The sequence below is a fragment of the Cephus cinctus genome, unplaced genomic scaffold (genome assembly GCF_000341935.2).
Source record: "Cephus cinctus unplaced genomic scaffold, Ccin1 Ccin1_scaffold0702, whole genome shotgun sequence".
NCBI lineage: Eukaryota > Metazoa > Arthropoda > Insecta > Hymenoptera > Cephidae > Cephus > Cephus cinctus.
This window is the reverse complement of record NW_014333322.1, coordinates 95,227-114,135: the sequence shown is the minus strand read 5'-3', so window position 1 is coordinate 114,135 and position 18,909 is coordinate 95,227. Positions and strand designations below refer to the sequence as shown.

The following is an 18,909-nucleotide window of genomic DNA, read 5'->3' as shown; positions in this document are numbered from 1 at the left end:
GCATATATTTTTAATACTTATAAAATATATATTTTCCTGAAATAAAAGTTACAAAATAAAGTCAAAAATAGGATCAAGCACTTTTGATATATATATCTTCACACCAATTCGTTTTGTCACACTAAAATTCATATTAAGGTTTGAAATTTGATCAGTATCCAGATGTACATACATAAACGCCCGCTAAATTGAGCATATCCGAAGAAAAGTGATTCGAAATTGGATTGAAGTACATATCCTTTCAAAGAACCGTGTAGCGTCTATATGATTGACAACATTAGAATAGATCAATGAAGAGATGAAAAACGAAACGAAAGTGAATTATAACGAACATATGAAAGAAGGAAGAAAATTCCAGACGGTTGTATAATATATATGCAATGGGAAAAGGAACACGGGAGACAGCTGATAAATAGATAACCCTTCTGGTTTTCTAGTGTCCTTCAAACATTGAAAAAACGATTGTATGATATTAACCGAAATTAGTTCATTTGGATTACAATTGCTTGCGGAAAATTTGACGTTGTCGTTTCAATAATAATTTACGATAATCTTTACTTAATTTTTAATCATTCGAAATATGTAAGACTTCACATAAAACGTACTTTGAATCAAATTATTTAAGTGAATAATTGATATAAGTACAACTGAAGTTCAATCAACCACTGTTATATTTTGTATAATTGATTTTTTGTTGATGGAACGTAAATATAAATTAATAAATTAACGAATTATAGTCCATTTGAGCATATACAGTGAGATTCTATCACATTTGATTCAATTATCGTATAGTTTACAGAGTTTTGTTGCTTCTTTTAACATTTATTATTTCTTATACATATAAAGTACTTTATATTCTGAAGTACTGGGTATTTGTATACTCTAACCACAATACTTACGTAACTGTATGTATTGATATCAAAATTATATCGAGTTTTTTTCGAGAAAATCGAGTTTTTCAAAAAACAGTGTAGCTGTCACGCTACGCTACATACTTTTATCAAAGTGTGCTACGTAAAAGTATTACTCTCATAAATTCACTTGAGAGATCTACTTTAGTTGCGGGTTGATCGTGTCACGTCCTGCCGTCTAGTGGATAAACTTTCAACGACACAATTCTTAATTTTCTAAAAACCGCATATTTGATCGACTTCAAATCATTTACCGCTTTACCTGTCCTATTTAGTTTATCTTAGTTAAATGCTGTAACTACGGTCAGTGTAATACTCACTCGAAACAACTATGCCAATTTCATTATTTCATCAACAGTGTAATCAATTCAAAGCGTCGATTGGTCCAAATGAATTTCGCATGATCGCAGCTAGTAGTTGACATTACCAAAACCCTTTTCTCAATGACAATGTTCCATTGTGTTCCTTAGTGAGTGAAGAGTGAAGAGTGAAAGGTGGGTGTTTAGCATGCAAGGGAAGTAAGCGCCGCGCATGAAAGACACGAGGAATCGACAATGAACCGATAGCGAATAATCCCACTACAGAAAAAGTAGGGTGACTCCCATTTTCCGCCGTTTATTCAATTTTCCGCATCTTTTATGCGTCACGTTATTATTATCACAACAATATTATTAAATATTACCAACATCGTTTCGCGACATACTGCGGAATTTCATGATGAAATGTTGCGGTTTATAAAATTTTAAACGCACCCTATATCGTCGATTTCCATAATTTTTAAACGCAAATACATCAGTCTAATATTTCATCAACCATAATCTATTTCGAGATTCTGTGCCAGGTTATGCGAATATGTATGGATGTTGCCAGTTTATCGTAATACAATGCGTGCTGTTAATTATTCACTAACACTATAGAGTGATCCAATTATTTAGATAGTGGGATATTTCTTTTTCAGCAGGTTTGCGATACATCGAAATTTCCTGCAAATCACAAGTTTAAGATTCATTTAATTGATTAATAATATGCAATCATTAAACATTTCATAATCATGTGACTATGAATGAGTCACGGTGAGTTGTTACATAAAACATTTCCCTTTGAACATCAACACCACTAGCATTACATTTTGAAAATCATTCAATAATTTATTGTGGTTTTAAGCAATGGACGAATTACAATAAAGTTCACTGCACCAATATAGAGAGAGCTATAATTCTTTACAGAAGTCAAGTATAATGATAATTTCACATTGCACATTTCATCGTAGGAAATTACTAATTATAATACACTATATTACTATAACCTATAATCATCAAATACTAGCAATCTCAGGAACTCAAAATACCAGAATGAGAATCTCTGTCGCAAGTAAGATCGTGTCTGTATCTTCCAGCATTCATTTTTTTCCAACAGAGCAGTCGATGGATACTTCTAACAACCTATCAGAACATCAAACGTGCTTCTGAGGAATCGCAGGGCCCCCGATCCTTTTCATTTCACCGTCTTCCTTCGCAGCGAAGTCAACGCAATTATTCGTACGTTCTTATTGTACAGTGAAATATTCCCGACGCCTTTCCGCCATACGAACGATACGGACGACATGCGTTTCATCGGATACGATGTCGATTCCACGTCAATAAATAGAATAGGTGGTGCACTCAAGCGTTTTCCTACCACCTTTGCGCATTAACACTTCGAAATACGTCTTCCACGGTACGTTCATGCCTAACGAGTTACTACAGTAACGACGTCGCCTATACTGATTCCTTCATTCGTACTCGACACAAATTATTCGGTAAAATGAGAAACTTAAATTCCCTTCTATATAACTTCGATTGGGCCGAGCTTCTGAGCTTCTGAGAAATGTATTGGTGCTAGATCACTTTTGTGCAAAATAAGGGTAAATTCTGTATTTTTTATCAATTTAATTAGAATCCGTTACAATAACAATGTACTTTTGTGAATTACCTTATAAAAATCATCGAAATTCTAGAAAATTTAATAACATTAAATCAGTCCCATTCAGTATACTAACAAATAGTCAAAATAATATAAGTTCTAAATATCAAAAGAGTAATTCATACAGAAAATTATAAAATAGTCATCCATTCGTACCTTCATTCTACTACACCTTCACGCATCCTAGTATATACATATACAGGATGACAAATGGGAAGTTGTGAAAACTAAGTGATTACTATGCTTGAACAGGTACAGAAATAAAAAAAAACGAAATGATGGTTAAATAGTAGAAACCTTGAGGTTTCATTAAGGAACACAATTGAATGATTTTAAAAGTTTTATATATGTAGGAAACGAACATCTCAGAAATACCGAAAATTCGCAAGGGGCAAAACACTTAATGATATAAATTTTCGAAATGCACATCATCTGAATTGGCACAGTAATCGAGTCTTTTTTAAAATAATAAAACACACGCTCGCTTACAGTATCAGAAACATCGTGAACCGCTTTCTGAACAGCCGCTTTGAGTTGCTCTAGGTCTTTGGGTTGATCGAAGTTACCATTAAGTGTTTTGCCCCTTACGAATTTTCGGTATTTTTAAGATGTTCGTTTCTAAAATATATAAAACTTTTAAAATCATGCAATTGTGTTCCTTATCTAAATTACCAAGTTTTATCGGTTTATCTGCAGCATCTCAATTTTCCATAGGTCTTCACGATTAGTGTTATCCACGTGGTCCAGCAATATTTCCTATAGATTTATTCAAATTCACAATAACTAGGACTTAGAATAAATACCCTTCCGACTGCTGTACTCTCTTATAGCGAACAATTACTGATGATGTTGTGCGTCGGACGATCCGCGAGCGAAAGGGGCGAGTACAGTTTGACTTTACGCCTCGTGGTGGTTTACGCGAATACTGGAATCTGTAGGCGGGGAGAGAGATGGTTTCATTAGAACGCCATTAGTGGCGAACTATTGAACCATGATGTTTGAAATTCTTACCGGTGCTCGGTACGCGCGGACTGATATCTCGTTACAAGGATTATCGCATATTTTTACCAAGGACATGATTTGAAATGCAAGTTTGCTGAATCGTGAGGTGGTAGTTGGCGATATTATGACGATAAAATTGTAAGGGTCATCCAATTTTACGCCACATCCTCACGAGGAACGTACCATGCCATTCTTGCCACAGTGCAAGTTGAATTTTTATCGAGCACAGTAGTCCACATAGTTTGCTACTGTAACTTTCAATCGAGTGATTTCGCCAAATTTTCTGATAAATTAAATTTCTACGAGACGCAGAAGAAAAAATGGAGTCAAGCGATACCAAGCAAGACTTTCCAGATGATGAGATGAAAGACGAAAGAACAATTGTAAATTATATTTGTAACGTACAGAGCGGTGACATTTAAAAGGATTTGTGGCGTTGTACAAAATGAATTACTTATTAATAAATAATTACTTTTTTTTTTTTTCATTAAAATATGCCACCAACTCTTCCCAGAAAATTAAATCGCCGAGGTCAAAAATCAGAAAAATCATACCATGTTTGACAAAAATGTTTTCATAGCCTCTGTGAATTCTCCTCTGTGAAATCCTCGGGTCTGTATTACTTTTATCTTATCTAATGTTTTTTCTTATCTATGTAATGTCTTTTCAAAATTCATAAAATACATTCATTTTTAATAAGATCTTCAGAAATTGTAGCTCAATCTACTACCTCACCCTCAATGGTGTTCTGATGTTCCTTAGATTTCTGCTACCCTGTATGACTTTGAAAGTCTTATAAGCGAGAAAAATCGACCAAGTTACTCCACGTAAGGCTGTAACCCAAATAACATTGGTAATGGTGGCGAAATAACTAAATAGGTGGATTATAAGATGAAAGACGAAGTCTGCTACCAATCCGTAGGTAGCCTTTGTAGGGCAAAACGGTGCACAGCGGCATGCTAACAGGCTTGATGTCATCGCAAAGTTAATTACGAATCGAGGCGCTGATCTGAAAGTGCCGCGGGGACCAAATTCATGTTAGTCGACCATTTGATCTTGTAATTACAATATCGAATTCTCCAGAAAAGGAAATCCACCGAATGTCTCTGGTACTGCTTCCGTTCGATTACGTTCTTGAGTATATCTCGTTTGGTGTCACAATAATACAAATAATTATGCCAACCAATTATAAAGCTTTTGATAATATGATTATATATGCTGATAGAGTATACGAAAGTTATATCAGATACAATACTAACTGTACAAGTAAACAATACGTAATTGTTCTATTAATTAACCCATAAATGCTCATGCGATTTTATGCCGCCTTTAAAGAGCATTGAGTTGAGGTAACGTCATCGCTCCGCGCGAGTTAGGCCGGGTTAATTTGCTCAAATTAATATCGAATCAAATATACGTGGGATCAGTGTGATTAAAATATATAAAGAATTGACGAACCAAATATACTTTTAATAATTTTTTATAACTATTTTTTACTTACAAACTTGCAACCAAAATCATTACTTGGATTTCGTCTTTATCTCAGTAGGTAAAATTATTCACGGAAATTGAGCTCCGCTAGATTTGGACTATGCCGTTGACGGAATATGAATACTTGATGGCTCGTGTATTCCGTGTCATGCAAATCTGATATGTAAAAAATATATATATGTATACAGAATTTCAACGGATAAAGTCCATTTCTAGGTGTCTGCGACACCCAGGCTCGCGTAACACCATATCCCATAAGATACCCAGTCCATTTACCTCTTCAGTCAACGCCTATACTGAAACAAAATAATCGTTATAGAAGTCTGGTTCAGCGAGACTTGTTCTGGACACGATAGCCATCTTCGGACTCCGCGACACTTCAGGGAGTCACTATTATACTCAAACTAGACCTGCCAGACCTATTTCAGTTGTATATTATACCGTGCCAGACAAACAATTTTTACTCCTATTGTCATATGCAGACACGTATATGTGTGTCAGAAAGGTTGACGTTCTTATTAGTAAATATCAGCTAATCGATATTGATAGCCAATCATTGATATATAAAATTACAATACGTAAGTTATTAGAAAAGTTTTCATCGTATAATATATAATACTTGTAAAATAAATTTGCGATACAAAAAATTACATAATGTAATTTTTGTATTACGAATGATAATATGGTTCAACAAAATATACTTTAATTATATTTTGATTAGTCACAGGCATAATGTTCGCATACAAAAATTATAAAATAGTTGTTAACGAGACCCTTTCAAAGTATCCGATGAAATATCCCTTCGTCCAAAATACAAATTGGTCGATGTTTTTGTCATATATGACAATATACTAACGATTCCGGTTTTCTATGAAAAATGGATGAGCTAGGCTTTAATTGTAAAATGACTTTCAAAAGGCTGATGAAACTGCAAGTGATATGTGACCCATATGAAAATTTTGATATATCATATATCCAAGTTTAAAAAAGCATCAACTCGAAATATTCGTGGCAATAACGATATTTTCCGTTAAACAGATTATAATTGTCAAAAATATAATTAGAACATAATTGAAAACATTATTAAGTATTACACTATGTCAATTTAAATGTAACGAAAAATTGAGTTTGAAAACTAAAGAAATCAGTGCAGAAATAATATTTGAAAAATCTAAAAATTATTTCAAAAAAATATAATGCAGTATTAAATGTAAAGTAATATTTGTATTGATACTATTGTGAGACAAGGTTTATTCTTTTTTTTTACATATTTGTACTATTACTTAGATTTAAGTATCTTATGTATTCATTGTCAAATGCGAGATAATAGTTTTATACAAATTCTGTAATAAACACGTTTTTCCTTATTCTCATTCGAATCTATTTACAATTCCATATACATTTTTCTACTTATATAATCATAAAAAATACATCATTTTGTACAAGGTTGTGTCAGCTGGTTTCGATACTTCGATACTTTTCTAAATTAGTGGTCAGACAGACTAAAAGTATCGTCACGTGATCTTCAACCTCCATTATCATAGAACAGTTATTAAATGTACTATGACAGAAATTGTATGGTGCAGAGAAATCTTTACCGTTTAAAAGTTATGACCTACGTGATACAAAGTTAAATATGTGGAAGAATGTTAAAACATATTACAAAGATAATTAAATAAAGAATATCGATAGACAACGGCCGTCATTGTCCTACCGGTCAGAAGTCTGAAATCGTCGCAAACAAGAATTTAAACCATGGGACAAGAAACATAACCGCAGGAGAATCCAGTAATTAACTAATGACTCTCGGCTCTCTTAACAGGCACACGCACGCCTTTGTATTCTTCTAGATATAACAAGCAATTAATTATTTCACTATTCATAGTATCTGCTCGGCCAGCGGCTACATTTTTTTTCTATTAAAAATATAATTGAAGTTAAATAAAAAGTTTAAACATTCCTTGAACCCTATTTCCTAAAAAAATTATTTTGCCGAACCTGTAATTAATTCTAAATGTATAATTATGTATACTTTATTTTAATAAATTTGCAAAGCATTTCGCGTTACCTGAAAATAATAACGGCACATAAAATAATCTTAAGTAGAAACTTCATTATGAAAATCAAGGATCCGTCGAGGTCCTACCTAGGCCTGTACTTGCTCAGTGGGTATGTATTCGGGATACTAAATATTCTATGGAATGCAGTATAAAGTAGGGGAGCTTGATTCGTAGCACCTCTTATGTGAGGCATTCCCGCTAATTTCGATAAGGTCAAAATTATTACTATTTTCAAATATGGGAGAACTTGTGGAACATGAAAACGTACGCATTGGGAGTGACTATAATTTGCTTTAGAACTTTTTTTAAGTTTCTTTCGAAATATGTCGATTTCAAAATCGAGGAATTTTACGGTTCAATTCAATATATCTGAAAGACCATGGAATGGACAAAAAACGTTATAAAATTGTTTAATGTTCAAAAGTTAGAAAATTCTATTTAAAGAAAAACATGACTTCAGCAAGTATGATACATCAAATTTGACTGAATTTGACCAAATTTTTAGTTAGTAATTGGGATATCCACAAAAAATGGCATCATGTACCGCAAATTCCTATGCTTTTTTTTCTGTTTCTAATGATATTAATGTGATTTGAATTACATTTCTCTAAAACTCTCAATCATACCACAAAATCACAAGTTAAATTTACAGTTTCGGTCGTAAGGGGTTTATTTTGAGAATTTAATTCTTTATAAAATTATTATTTAAATTTCTTTTGTATCGTCAATCATTTAGCCGTGATAGTCGTTTGAAGGTGAATATTCATATAAACTTTAAACCTCTACAGTCTTCAACCGTTTCAATTTACAAGCTTGACTCAATGGACATTTTCCTAGGAAATTCAATTCTCTACAAAATCATATCATACAGAATTTTGTAACAAAAAACGCAGCAAAGCCATTTAATCGAAGACAAAAAAAACAATAATATTCGTGCTTCAATTAATTAGAAAAAAAAACATCTAACTCATTAAGACACTCTTAAATATTAAAATTAAGCGCTCCCCCTTCCCTAGAGATTTTTTGAGTTCTGATCTAAAAACTTTTCCAACCAGGAGCGTAAAAAATAGTAAGCGTATAAGAAAAACACTGTTCTTCCCGGCATCGATTTCACAGAATATTAGCTAATGAGAAGTGCGCATTAGGGTCTCTGGATAAAGTAAAAATTGTAAAGGGTGGCGTATTACTAAGAAGATGTAATATCGACATGATGAATACAATTTTGATTTGCAAAATCACTCAAAGGAAATGGGAGTAGAGAACGGTACGCAGGCCATTGGACAATACCTTTAACTTAGTGGAGGTTAGGCGGTTGTGCGGGTGGCTTTTAGCGTAAATCTTAGTTGAGCCTTCGAACGTCACGGCGCTGTTTCGTTTCGACGCCCCGGTGCGTCGCTCGATAACACAGGCCGCTCTCAGTTCCAATGCCCCATACTCCATTCTAGCCCTGATAACATTCCCGTATCCATCCCCATAGTCAGCCAGCCAGTCCCCCCTACAGCCAACCATCCCCAGCCTTCTCGCTTCTCTCTTTTCATTCTCTCATTCTACCCTGTCATCATCGTGTCACGTTACTTCATGTCACCCCTTCGCCAACGTATAATAGGACCTACCTACACCTAGGGGATCAATTTATTGGTCGGGCGATAACCCCGTGAAACTAAAATCAGAAGCAACTACTAATTATTAAATAGACTGTCGCAGTTTATATTCACTTTGTGATATCTTTAGCCCTTAAACGCATGTCGTTGTAAAACTTGAACATACCGTTCAAAAATCACCTCAACCTCATCGCTATGCGCTCAATGCATGCAGTTGTAGAATTATCACGTTCACGTTAATATATTTTATCGAGTGGTATCACTTTTTTTTTCTTTCGCGAATGTCAAATGTCACTTTTACCTTGTCAAAATGAAGATTCTCAGAAATTCTTGAAGGTTCGAATTACAGTTTTTTGCTGTGAATTAAACCGATCGAAAATAAAAATAAATAATTCATTTAAGGGTTAATTCACTTAAATGCATAATTATCGTTATATTTCAAACAATCGCTGGCACCACAAATCATTTTTGAAATTGTATAAAATAAAATGCAATTCTCTAGAGTTTCTACTGAGCAGTAAATGTAGAAATTGATTTGATCGTAAACAAGGTCTTTTTCTGTACTTTTTTCATCCGGTACAGGTTTGGTATACAAGAAATAAGATTTTTAATTAGCTGAATCGAACTTTTCTAATTTCAGAACACTCGGAATTCGATTTCTTTTAATATTATAAGGCATTCGAAATCGTACAATAATATTGTTAAAGGAATGTAACCAATCATAAATAGAATTTTGGCAAAAATGATCTGCAGCCAAAGGCGAGAAGACCAATCTATTTTTGTGCGTGTGTGAATTGTGCTCAAAATCGAAACTGGCAAGGACCCTCGTCAAGCCCGATTGCACAGGTCGAGAAGAACTCCTTTGATCTAAGAAGAACGATGTGGGACCCACGAACATGTAATACTACTGTGAATTCTCGGTTTTCCGACTGCGCCTGGTCCTCTCATGGTTTTCAGTTTGCGTAACATCTGCACCGGACGTGCCTACGACGACTGTCCCAAAGTTGCCAAACTCGTAGTTTCAATGCTTTGAAGGAGGAGTAGGTCCGAAATAAAGTGTCTGGACCCAAATCAAATCACACGGAAGTTCATGCAAAAGGGTCTCGTACCGGAAACCAGTAAAAGCATCACCCTTAAAAAACCGCAGAACGAAAGACAAATCTTGCTCCAAAAAAAAAAGTTGAAAGATATCGGGTTCGTTTTTGTCCAGCATACATATATTAGTGCTTAATGAGAACCCTTAATAGTTGGTGAACGTAAATGGATAAAAGTAAGTTATTGCTAAAATTTGAGTTCTTGCGATGAGCGTTTTAGGCGCTGGTGCCAGAACGAGTGTTTTTTTTTTATCTAGAACAAAAGATACCGCTACTGTAGACAATAAATTGAAATAAAGTTATCGCGAGGAAAAAAAAAAGAATTTTGTACAGTAACGTCACCATGCATCTAAAGCATGGTAATGAAAAAACATGTTATTCTATGACATAGAAAAGTAATGAATTTGAAATGTAGATTGAAAGATACTATACTTGTACAGGTTAAGAGCAAAAAATCGTTTAATATGAAGCAGCCAAGCAAGCAGGGCGGCAGCCAGGTAGGTACGATTACTTTGAGGCGTCCATAATATCTGGATGAACATGGCTGTCGTGCAAACGACAGTCCATTGTTTCCCGGATAAGCCGTTTTTATGAAACCAGATGATTGTTCGACGTCAAGCTTCAACACCGGACAGGATGTAATCGATCGTCAAGCCATGCAGTAGTAAAGCAATGTGCAGATTATCAAAGCCATTGGCAACTATTTTGGCGTCTCCTTGAGAAAACCGATCAAATTTATCTGGATGTTATCTCTTTATATCTCTCAAATGAAGTAAAGAAAAATTAAGAAACAACTTATGAAAAATAACAACAAAATATTAAGAATAGACTACAAGTGCTAATGATTTGTTCCAGATGAAAAATTCATAGGAAAAGTGAATTAGTCGACGAGTCCTTGATTCAAATGGATGAAATCAATCCGATATCCAAGAGATAGCTAAAATAGCTCTACTTTTAAGGCAGAGCAAGAGAATGCTGGAGAACGAATATTGTCCTGGGTATTTGTGTAGATTGTATGCAACAGTGTGCGTTCTCGGAAAGGCAAAATAACGCCAGCGGTTGTGGGCAGCCAATCAAATAAAGTAGTCCGGGGTTGTTTTGCAGGATGCAAATTTGGCCCCTGTAGTCTTTCTTTTTCCCTCGAGCAACCCCCGTCCGGCACGCCACTAATACCGAAATACATTGTATTGTTCAGCGCACCCTTTCAAATCCCGATACATCCGCTGCACATTTCCTGGAAAAAGTATAACTCTGAAATCTACCTTATCCCTCTATTTCGATAGGAAAATTGTTGCAAAGGAAGAAAATTGATTTCTTTCAATGTTAGATCATCGTGCATATAAGAATACGCTTTGAAAGTGCTTTCGGCTATATCACTTGCTAGGCAGGTATAGACTGTATATGTATATACATTATCAATATATTTTTATCAATTTCTTTAAAGAAAATACTGACAAATTCAGTGATATCTTTGTCGTGTTAAAAATTCAATATCAATCAACAGCATGTTAATTCATATAATTAAATTAGAGATATTATTCATAATGCAATACATCGGTTGAATCGAACCTCGAAGAATAATCGATTTCATGGGAATACCCTGTGCAGTCATCGTGGCAAAAGTCGTATGCGTATGTCAGTACATGTAGTTTTCACACACGCGGGTACAACTGTTTGTATCATAGATTCCGAACGAACCAGTGTACCAATCCTGTTGAAATTTACAAGGAAATTCATGTTCGAAATGTAGTCGATACTGTAACATTTGTAAGTATTCAGCACATCTGATTAAAAAAAAAATATGCGCGCCAAATTAATTATTTTGAGATGGCAAGGTACCTTGACGTTACAAACAAATTTTTCTATATTGCAAAATAAATCCGTAATTCATAGATACATGAGAATACGATACAGACGATCCTGTTCGGAAATATTGGGGTATGATGAAGGTGGGCCAATTCGTGTAAATCAATGCATATCGTAAAGGCGTTACCTTGGAAATACTAGCATACTCAAAATAACGCTGTACAGTTCGATACGAGGCAATCAATTGTTAATTAAACCTGAGTCAGACAGTTTAAAATCAGATCCAGGTTCGTTGCATTCTGATTAAGTAAAACGACTTGTTAACCGTATTCACGCAATCTTGAGTATTCTAGTTTATTCAAGAATAATATCGCTATAAAATCTAACGAGCATCATAAATCTTACTAAGGTGGAATACTCGTTAAAGAAATAATCGCGAGCTCATGTGAGCACCGTTGGTTGAGAGCACTGACGAGTGCGGCGGTTGACAACCACTGTCAGGCGGCACGATTAGTGATCGACGTGTGAAGATGTAGCGAGAAGGAATAGGAGTGAATATTAGAAAGAAAGGAGAGAGCAAGAGAAAGAATGAAGGAAAGAACAAACGCGACTGCGTGTGGCTGTTGATCGAACGAATGAGAATTCGTGTTATAAATAGACAGATACGGAACCAAGGGGGATAAACGTGCGAGGGGAGAAATCAGAGGAACGAGAGATGACAGTAGGAAGAAAGACGAGAGCGAGACTTGGACTGAGTTGAGAGAGTGAGTGAAATTGCATAAGACACGTCCACACTGTCTATGCGATTGTACCTAAATAAGAAAAAAAGGATTCATTTTACAAAATACAGTTTGAGTACCAGATATATGTATAAGTAAAACCAGTAGCATATAAATCGATGGCTCAGAAGTGTTCTTAGCTTTATCCACCCTTATATAGCCTTAGCCATCCTTATATCCCTCCAAAGGGCACAAGGTGCGACGGTCACCCACCAGCTAGAGAAAGGCTTTCGTTTCCAGGTTAAAATGGCAAAGAGGAGGTGGAAGAGACAGATAGATTGGAGACGGTTCACGTGTTCGGCGAGGGGTGATATCGACTTACTAGCAGGATTCACTCGTAATTATACCGTAATGAAAATAGATCGTTACATTTGTAGTAATGTCCTGTGTGTCTTTAAGTGCCACAAGGTGAAACGTTTTTCCGGTACTGTACACTTACGCCACCTGTTTGATTCTCGAAGGCGTCCCTGTGTGCTTGTCTGCGAGCTAGTCTATTCTGGGACAGCAGTCGCGCCATTCGACAAGTTCAGCATCCGCCACTCACTTCGTCCCATGGTGAAGAACGATCAATTTCAATTCTTGGGGAATTTCCTTCCTTCACTTCTACAGGTTACCTAATACCAGCTACCAAAGCGTCACGACGTATTATACTTTTTTTTAGGCGATTGTAATTCACCCCAGGATCATCCACGTGTCCCAAGAATTGTACAGTTTCTAAACTTTGGATTGATTTATTTTGAGCCTGCACTCGAATGCACATTCTCTATGAATTCCAGTTTAGGCCCTCGACGTACTTGAGAATTGCTCTGACACAAATTCACGATTATACTATAGATCCCTTGCTGTATTCTTAAATGTAGTGAGAGAAATCCCACGAGGAATATTTAGAATAGCCACGAGACTCGCCTGAAGGGATTCCTGCTTGTAAATTTGATCCAATCACAAACCAATCAATTAGAGTCCAGAGTTCAAAAATCCTATTATACCGTGAACAGTGAAGATTGATTACAAATATTTTTTATTATTTACGTTACTGTTTTCATTAGACCTTGTATACGTTAAATGTGCAGCTACAAAATTAATGATCGGGTCGATGCCAATTTGTTTTTGTGATGCAGATAACATAACGTGGCCTGCAAGCAAAAGCTAATAAAAAAACAGCATGATATGTAGTTTCTATTGAAATAGCCTGTAACTGCTTAACTATGTAATCGTAAGTATATTTCTTGGGTAAATATACAATTACAAGCAGGAATAAATTGATCGTGTACAAAAGTTATCACAGAATTCAAATTGTTTTACTATTTAGATATGGCTATAACATAGATAAAGGAAATATGAATATAATCAATGCACGTAAGAGGATTATTTATAAGTACTTGCCAACAAAAATTAAGTATACAAGTCTTACCATTCAAAGTGTTTTGCAAAGATGCACATTTGAAATTCATCCGAATCCAAATATAGCCAAGAAAATATGAACAATGAAAAGGTTTAAGAAAACTTATAGTAAGAGCTTTGCTTTTATTGTATAGTATACTAATATTATGTACAACCGAAGAGACTTTGAGAAATATAAATAAATCGGGCAATTATTTTACAAAAGCGGACACCTATGTGTTGCTTCGGAACGATAAAACAAAAAAGATGAGCGTTCTATTACTTTGTTCTTTTATACCTCTCGTTATTATACACACGCACGCATATACAGCCACACAGGAACCCAAGCACACAATCGCACGCACTCCCACCCTTTTCTTCGTATTAAAGTTTTCCGCCCCACTTGTCACAGACAACTATCAATATTAAACAATAAATATGCATAAATACAATAAGTACCTTGTTGTCACTTCCTAATAGCTTTAACTACTACTGTATATAGTAAATTTTGTCTCCTCGCTCATTCCTAAATCACTTAACTAATCATTTCTTTTTTATCGTTATCTCGGCGTAATTAGAAAATGCTGACAAGGAGAGGAGCTGCTGCTGTACACTATGACGGAAGAATCATTCTGCCTAATGCTCTTGGCTCTTTGTCTTTACATTAATCTTAAATCCTTTTTTTTGACACGCTTGTTTTTCGCTTTTTTTCTCAAAAGTTAACAATCGCTAAGATTGTACCAAGAACACGAATTACGGCAATGGTACTAATTCACGTTGGATGTAAAATAATTAAGAACAAATACGGTCTCCGAATTAATGTTACAATAGACCTTATAGATAAATGTTTATACATGTTCTGAATTGTTATTACTTATTAGTTATCACTAATGTCCTCCTCCTCATAGTCATGGGACAGGGCTTTACTAATCATATAAGGCTTACTGTATGCTTATCGTTGAAAGGATATAACTGGCTTTGTCGTTTAAGACGTTAAATACTTTTGACAGGAAACTCTGAAGAAGTTCTACGAAACTTGTATAGTCATCGAATTCGTTGAAAGCTTCGACATGTTTTTGCCGTCATAGCGCACGATTACGCAGATTTCCAAGCAGTATGGACAAATAAATTTTAAAAAAAATGAAAATTCTACAATACACCTCCGTATTGCGTACACTTAGATATACATATTTTCATTGTCGATTATCATCAACATAGAAACTCGGGCAGGAGTCGCGTGCAATTCAAACCATTCCAAAGGAAATTACATTAAAAAATCACCACGCAATTCTCCTTATCTGTGTTCTTAAAGCCTCCAAGCTTCCTTTTAGCCACTTACAAGTCGTCCATGAAGATATTTAAAAAAAAACTATACAGAAAAAATTCTTACTTCTGAATTCACTCTGTCTATCCTCTTTCTTTCTCCCTGTCGTAGCATCCGCATTTTGTAAAACTTATTCGCGAATAGACGCAATAGAAATTCACGTGTGCACATTTCCAATTATCGAAAGATATTTCGAATCAGTAACTCTTCGGGTAAGTGCTTTCATTAATATTGGGGGATGACTCGGTCGCATTTAAGAACGCCCGCGATCGCCTTCGGCACGAATCAACTTCTCTCACGATATTCCTTCCTACTTCTTTCTTCAACACTTCCTCACTCTCACACTTCCTCTCACTCTTTCTACCATCTCATCGTTCGTCTCCCTTTGCTCCTTTTCATCTAGGCGTCCTCGCTTAAGTCCTCGGCGGTTCTTTCCTTTCTAGACGTGTGCGAGCATTCGATCACTTCAAACTCTTCTGACGAGGATTGTTCCCCTTGGACCTTTGAGTCCATCTCGATGCTCGAGGCACTTACTGATGCTGTGTCGACCTTACTCGATGATGAGGCCTCTTCTTCACTTTTCTGTCTCTTCATTGCTAAGCATACAGTAATATTATGGTTAGATGAAAGTTATTGACAACTTGTAAGAAATTATTGGTTTTTATTTATATAAGCATATGGTGTTTGAAGATTGTTATTTCTTTATTACTTTTAGTCTTATTGCAAATGGCTAGGTCACGAGGAATCAACAAATTTTCCTCTGTATGATTTCTAGATCACAAAGCTAGTCCATGACACAAATAGTTGTACCACTTACTAACATTCCTTCTAATTGTTCTTAATTCTAGAATAGAAATAATTTCCTCGATTTTTCAAGATAATCAGTTTCGAAATTAGACACCTTGTATGCTCTGTGTCAAAATAAAACGACTGTAAGGTCTATTATTATATTTATCGTCGACTTTTATAATAATATTTCGATATTTTTCAGATATCATTAGCAGAACAATAATATTTCTTAATACAACAATTGGTCATTAAAAATTGCAGTTTCGCTGAACATGATTCTACTTTAATATTTTACTCAAATAATTGTACTATGCATGATAATATCACTGAGACGAATATTTGAAAATTCTTATTCAATAACTCAGTTTATATTTTGAGATACAATTATTTTCGTTTCATGTTCGATATAAACTAATCACATAGGATTCTCCCTTAAGATAAGGCAAATATCAAAAGATGATGAGGGTCGGATCATTTGGAAGAAAAAAAAAGTTATACCTATCTTTCCGGTAAATCAAAAGAATATTCAGCCTCAGAAACGATGCTAAAAATAACTGACCTTGTGCAGAAGGCACCGTCGTAGCTGCCATCTCCGCCGTCACTGCTGTCCCTGTGACCGACGCAGAAGCTGAAGAAGTTATTCCGTCGACACGCTCGGCAGGGTTATCAGGATCTGGATCGAGCTGAGACAATTCCGAAACATAATTCTGCTGGGTCTGTTCGATGGTAGGCGTCGAGGGACTTGGGGTAGGCATCGGCGTCGGTGTGGAAGCTGGTGAAGGTCCAGGCGTCGTCGGGGCAGTACTGGGCGTCGGTGGCTGAGCTGCTTGCGTATGATTTCGAAATAAAAGTTGTTGCAACTGTGCCTGCTGTAGAATCACCGGCAACTCGTAGTGATGGAAGAAGTACAGCATAGAATGCTAAAAACAGAATTAAGACGAGAATCCCATTAAAAAGTTGTTGCCACGAAAGAATAACGTTACGTGAATATAACCACGTGTCTATCGATCCTCGAAAATCCCTGAAATTTTCAAACGGAAAATTGAGTTAGATGGCGAGAAAAGACGTGGCGTCAAAAGGGACCGATGATCTTGACTACAGAAGCCCTCCCATTAACCGCCCATAAAACATGTGGGAGAACGGTGGTTAAGGATGATAAAGTTGTTGTTATAGCTCGAAAAAGGCAGGGCAGCCAATATTGCGTTAGCGAGAGGCAAAGCTCGAGGGATGCGCACGGTCGAGGGAGAAAGAGCGCGCAGCATGGAACAAATTTGGCGGATTTCCATATAAATTTGCTGCTCGCGAGCTACACATGAGCCGCAGGAACAAGCGAGCGCTAGTGATACACGGGCTGCTGGATCTGCTTGCGGCGTTACCGATCGACGCACAAACCCGACAAACTTGCAATCAACCATCCATCCCTCATCATCCCTTACTCAGCAGCCACATTGCCACCATCCACCGACACCCTCACTGGCATCGCCACTAGCATTGTGTTAGGCTCCTCTCAATCTCCTCCTCCCATGATCCTCACCACCTCAGCCCCGCCAGTCACACCGACAACCAGTGCTCCCTGGCCTCTCGATCTCGATGAGTTCCACCCTCACGCGTTCCTTGTTTCTGTCACGAGTATTAACCAATTGTAATGCAATAAAAGTTTCCCGCGAAGAACTCGCCGCAACCTTCTAAACTTTTGCACGATTTCACACCAATCCTTGATTATACTTTGCGAATTCCCCGCCGATTATACTTTAGGAAACATGAATACAGTGCATACATTTTTTTTATAGATCATAAAAATCATTCGGTACAACTTTTCTATGTGACGACCTAGGATCTAATATATATATTTTTGGTTTTAATGCAATAATTTCAAATGTGACGGGATTTAACTATGCCAATTTTTTTGGTCCTTTATACATACAATCATTTTTTTCGCTCAGAGACAAAGTCTCGTATCAGTTCGAACGAATATGAAGTATTCATGCCTCTTCTATGCTACCTCGAATATACTTTTGGCCCACGATTTGATTTGTACCGACGGCAAAGTCTGGTCGAAACATATTTACAAGTAGTCACATGCCGACTGCTAACAAATTTACGGCATTGTTTCGCTTACACGGTACTAGCTTGTCTGGACTGAGGCCTATTGTTGCTCCATGCTCCTCCCAAACCTGATTATTATCTACCAAAACAGAGCTCTGTCGGTGGGCTACAGACCAGAGTGTAACCCAATGTATCTTTCGGATCCAACAAACCAAACTTCTATCTCGTATCGAAATACCCTCTACCATCTGACATAATATTCCTAATATCGTATAACAGGATTATATTATCCCTTTCCTCCAAAATACCACAAATGTTCAATAGTCCTCTCTAACTGGACGATACCTATTACAATGCATTCTTAACGACTGTGTTTAGAGTATGCATATATGTATATAGGGTAGTAATTTTACTTTAGATTCAGAGAATTGAAGATGGATCTTCACTCTGGTGAAAAATATAAATCCAGCAAAACGATAAAAAAGAGTTAACGTTCGATCGCTAATCTTTGAAAAATGTAAAAAAAAAACAATCGGAGCCGCGAATTTTTATGAAACTGACCACCTTATTAAAGTACATTAAAAAAAATAAAAATAATATTTTTGATTCTTAGCGACGTCTACGAAATTCATATAAATTGACCCAGCTGGTCCATCACACCCCC

General features: G+C 36.1%; 1 protein-coding gene across 1 annotated transcript in view; it reads right to left on the bottom strand.

Moving 5' to 3' along the window:
• Positions 1–14,210: 14,210 nt before the first annotated feature.
• The window catches only part of LOC107270115 (membralin-like), an 81,770-nt gene continuing 77,071 nt past the window's right edge, over positions 14,211–18,909 (bottom strand). The window contains exons 5-6 of the mRNA XM_025087547.1: positions 16,759–17,119; positions 14,211–16,006 (exon numbers count right to left, since the gene is read on the bottom strand). Coding sequence (XP_024943315.1) covers positions 15,810–16,006; positions 16,759–17,119 — 558 coding nt within the window. The 3' untranslated portion in view covers positions 14,211–15,809. The remainder of the gene's footprint in view (positions 16,007–16,758; positions 17,120–18,909) is intronic.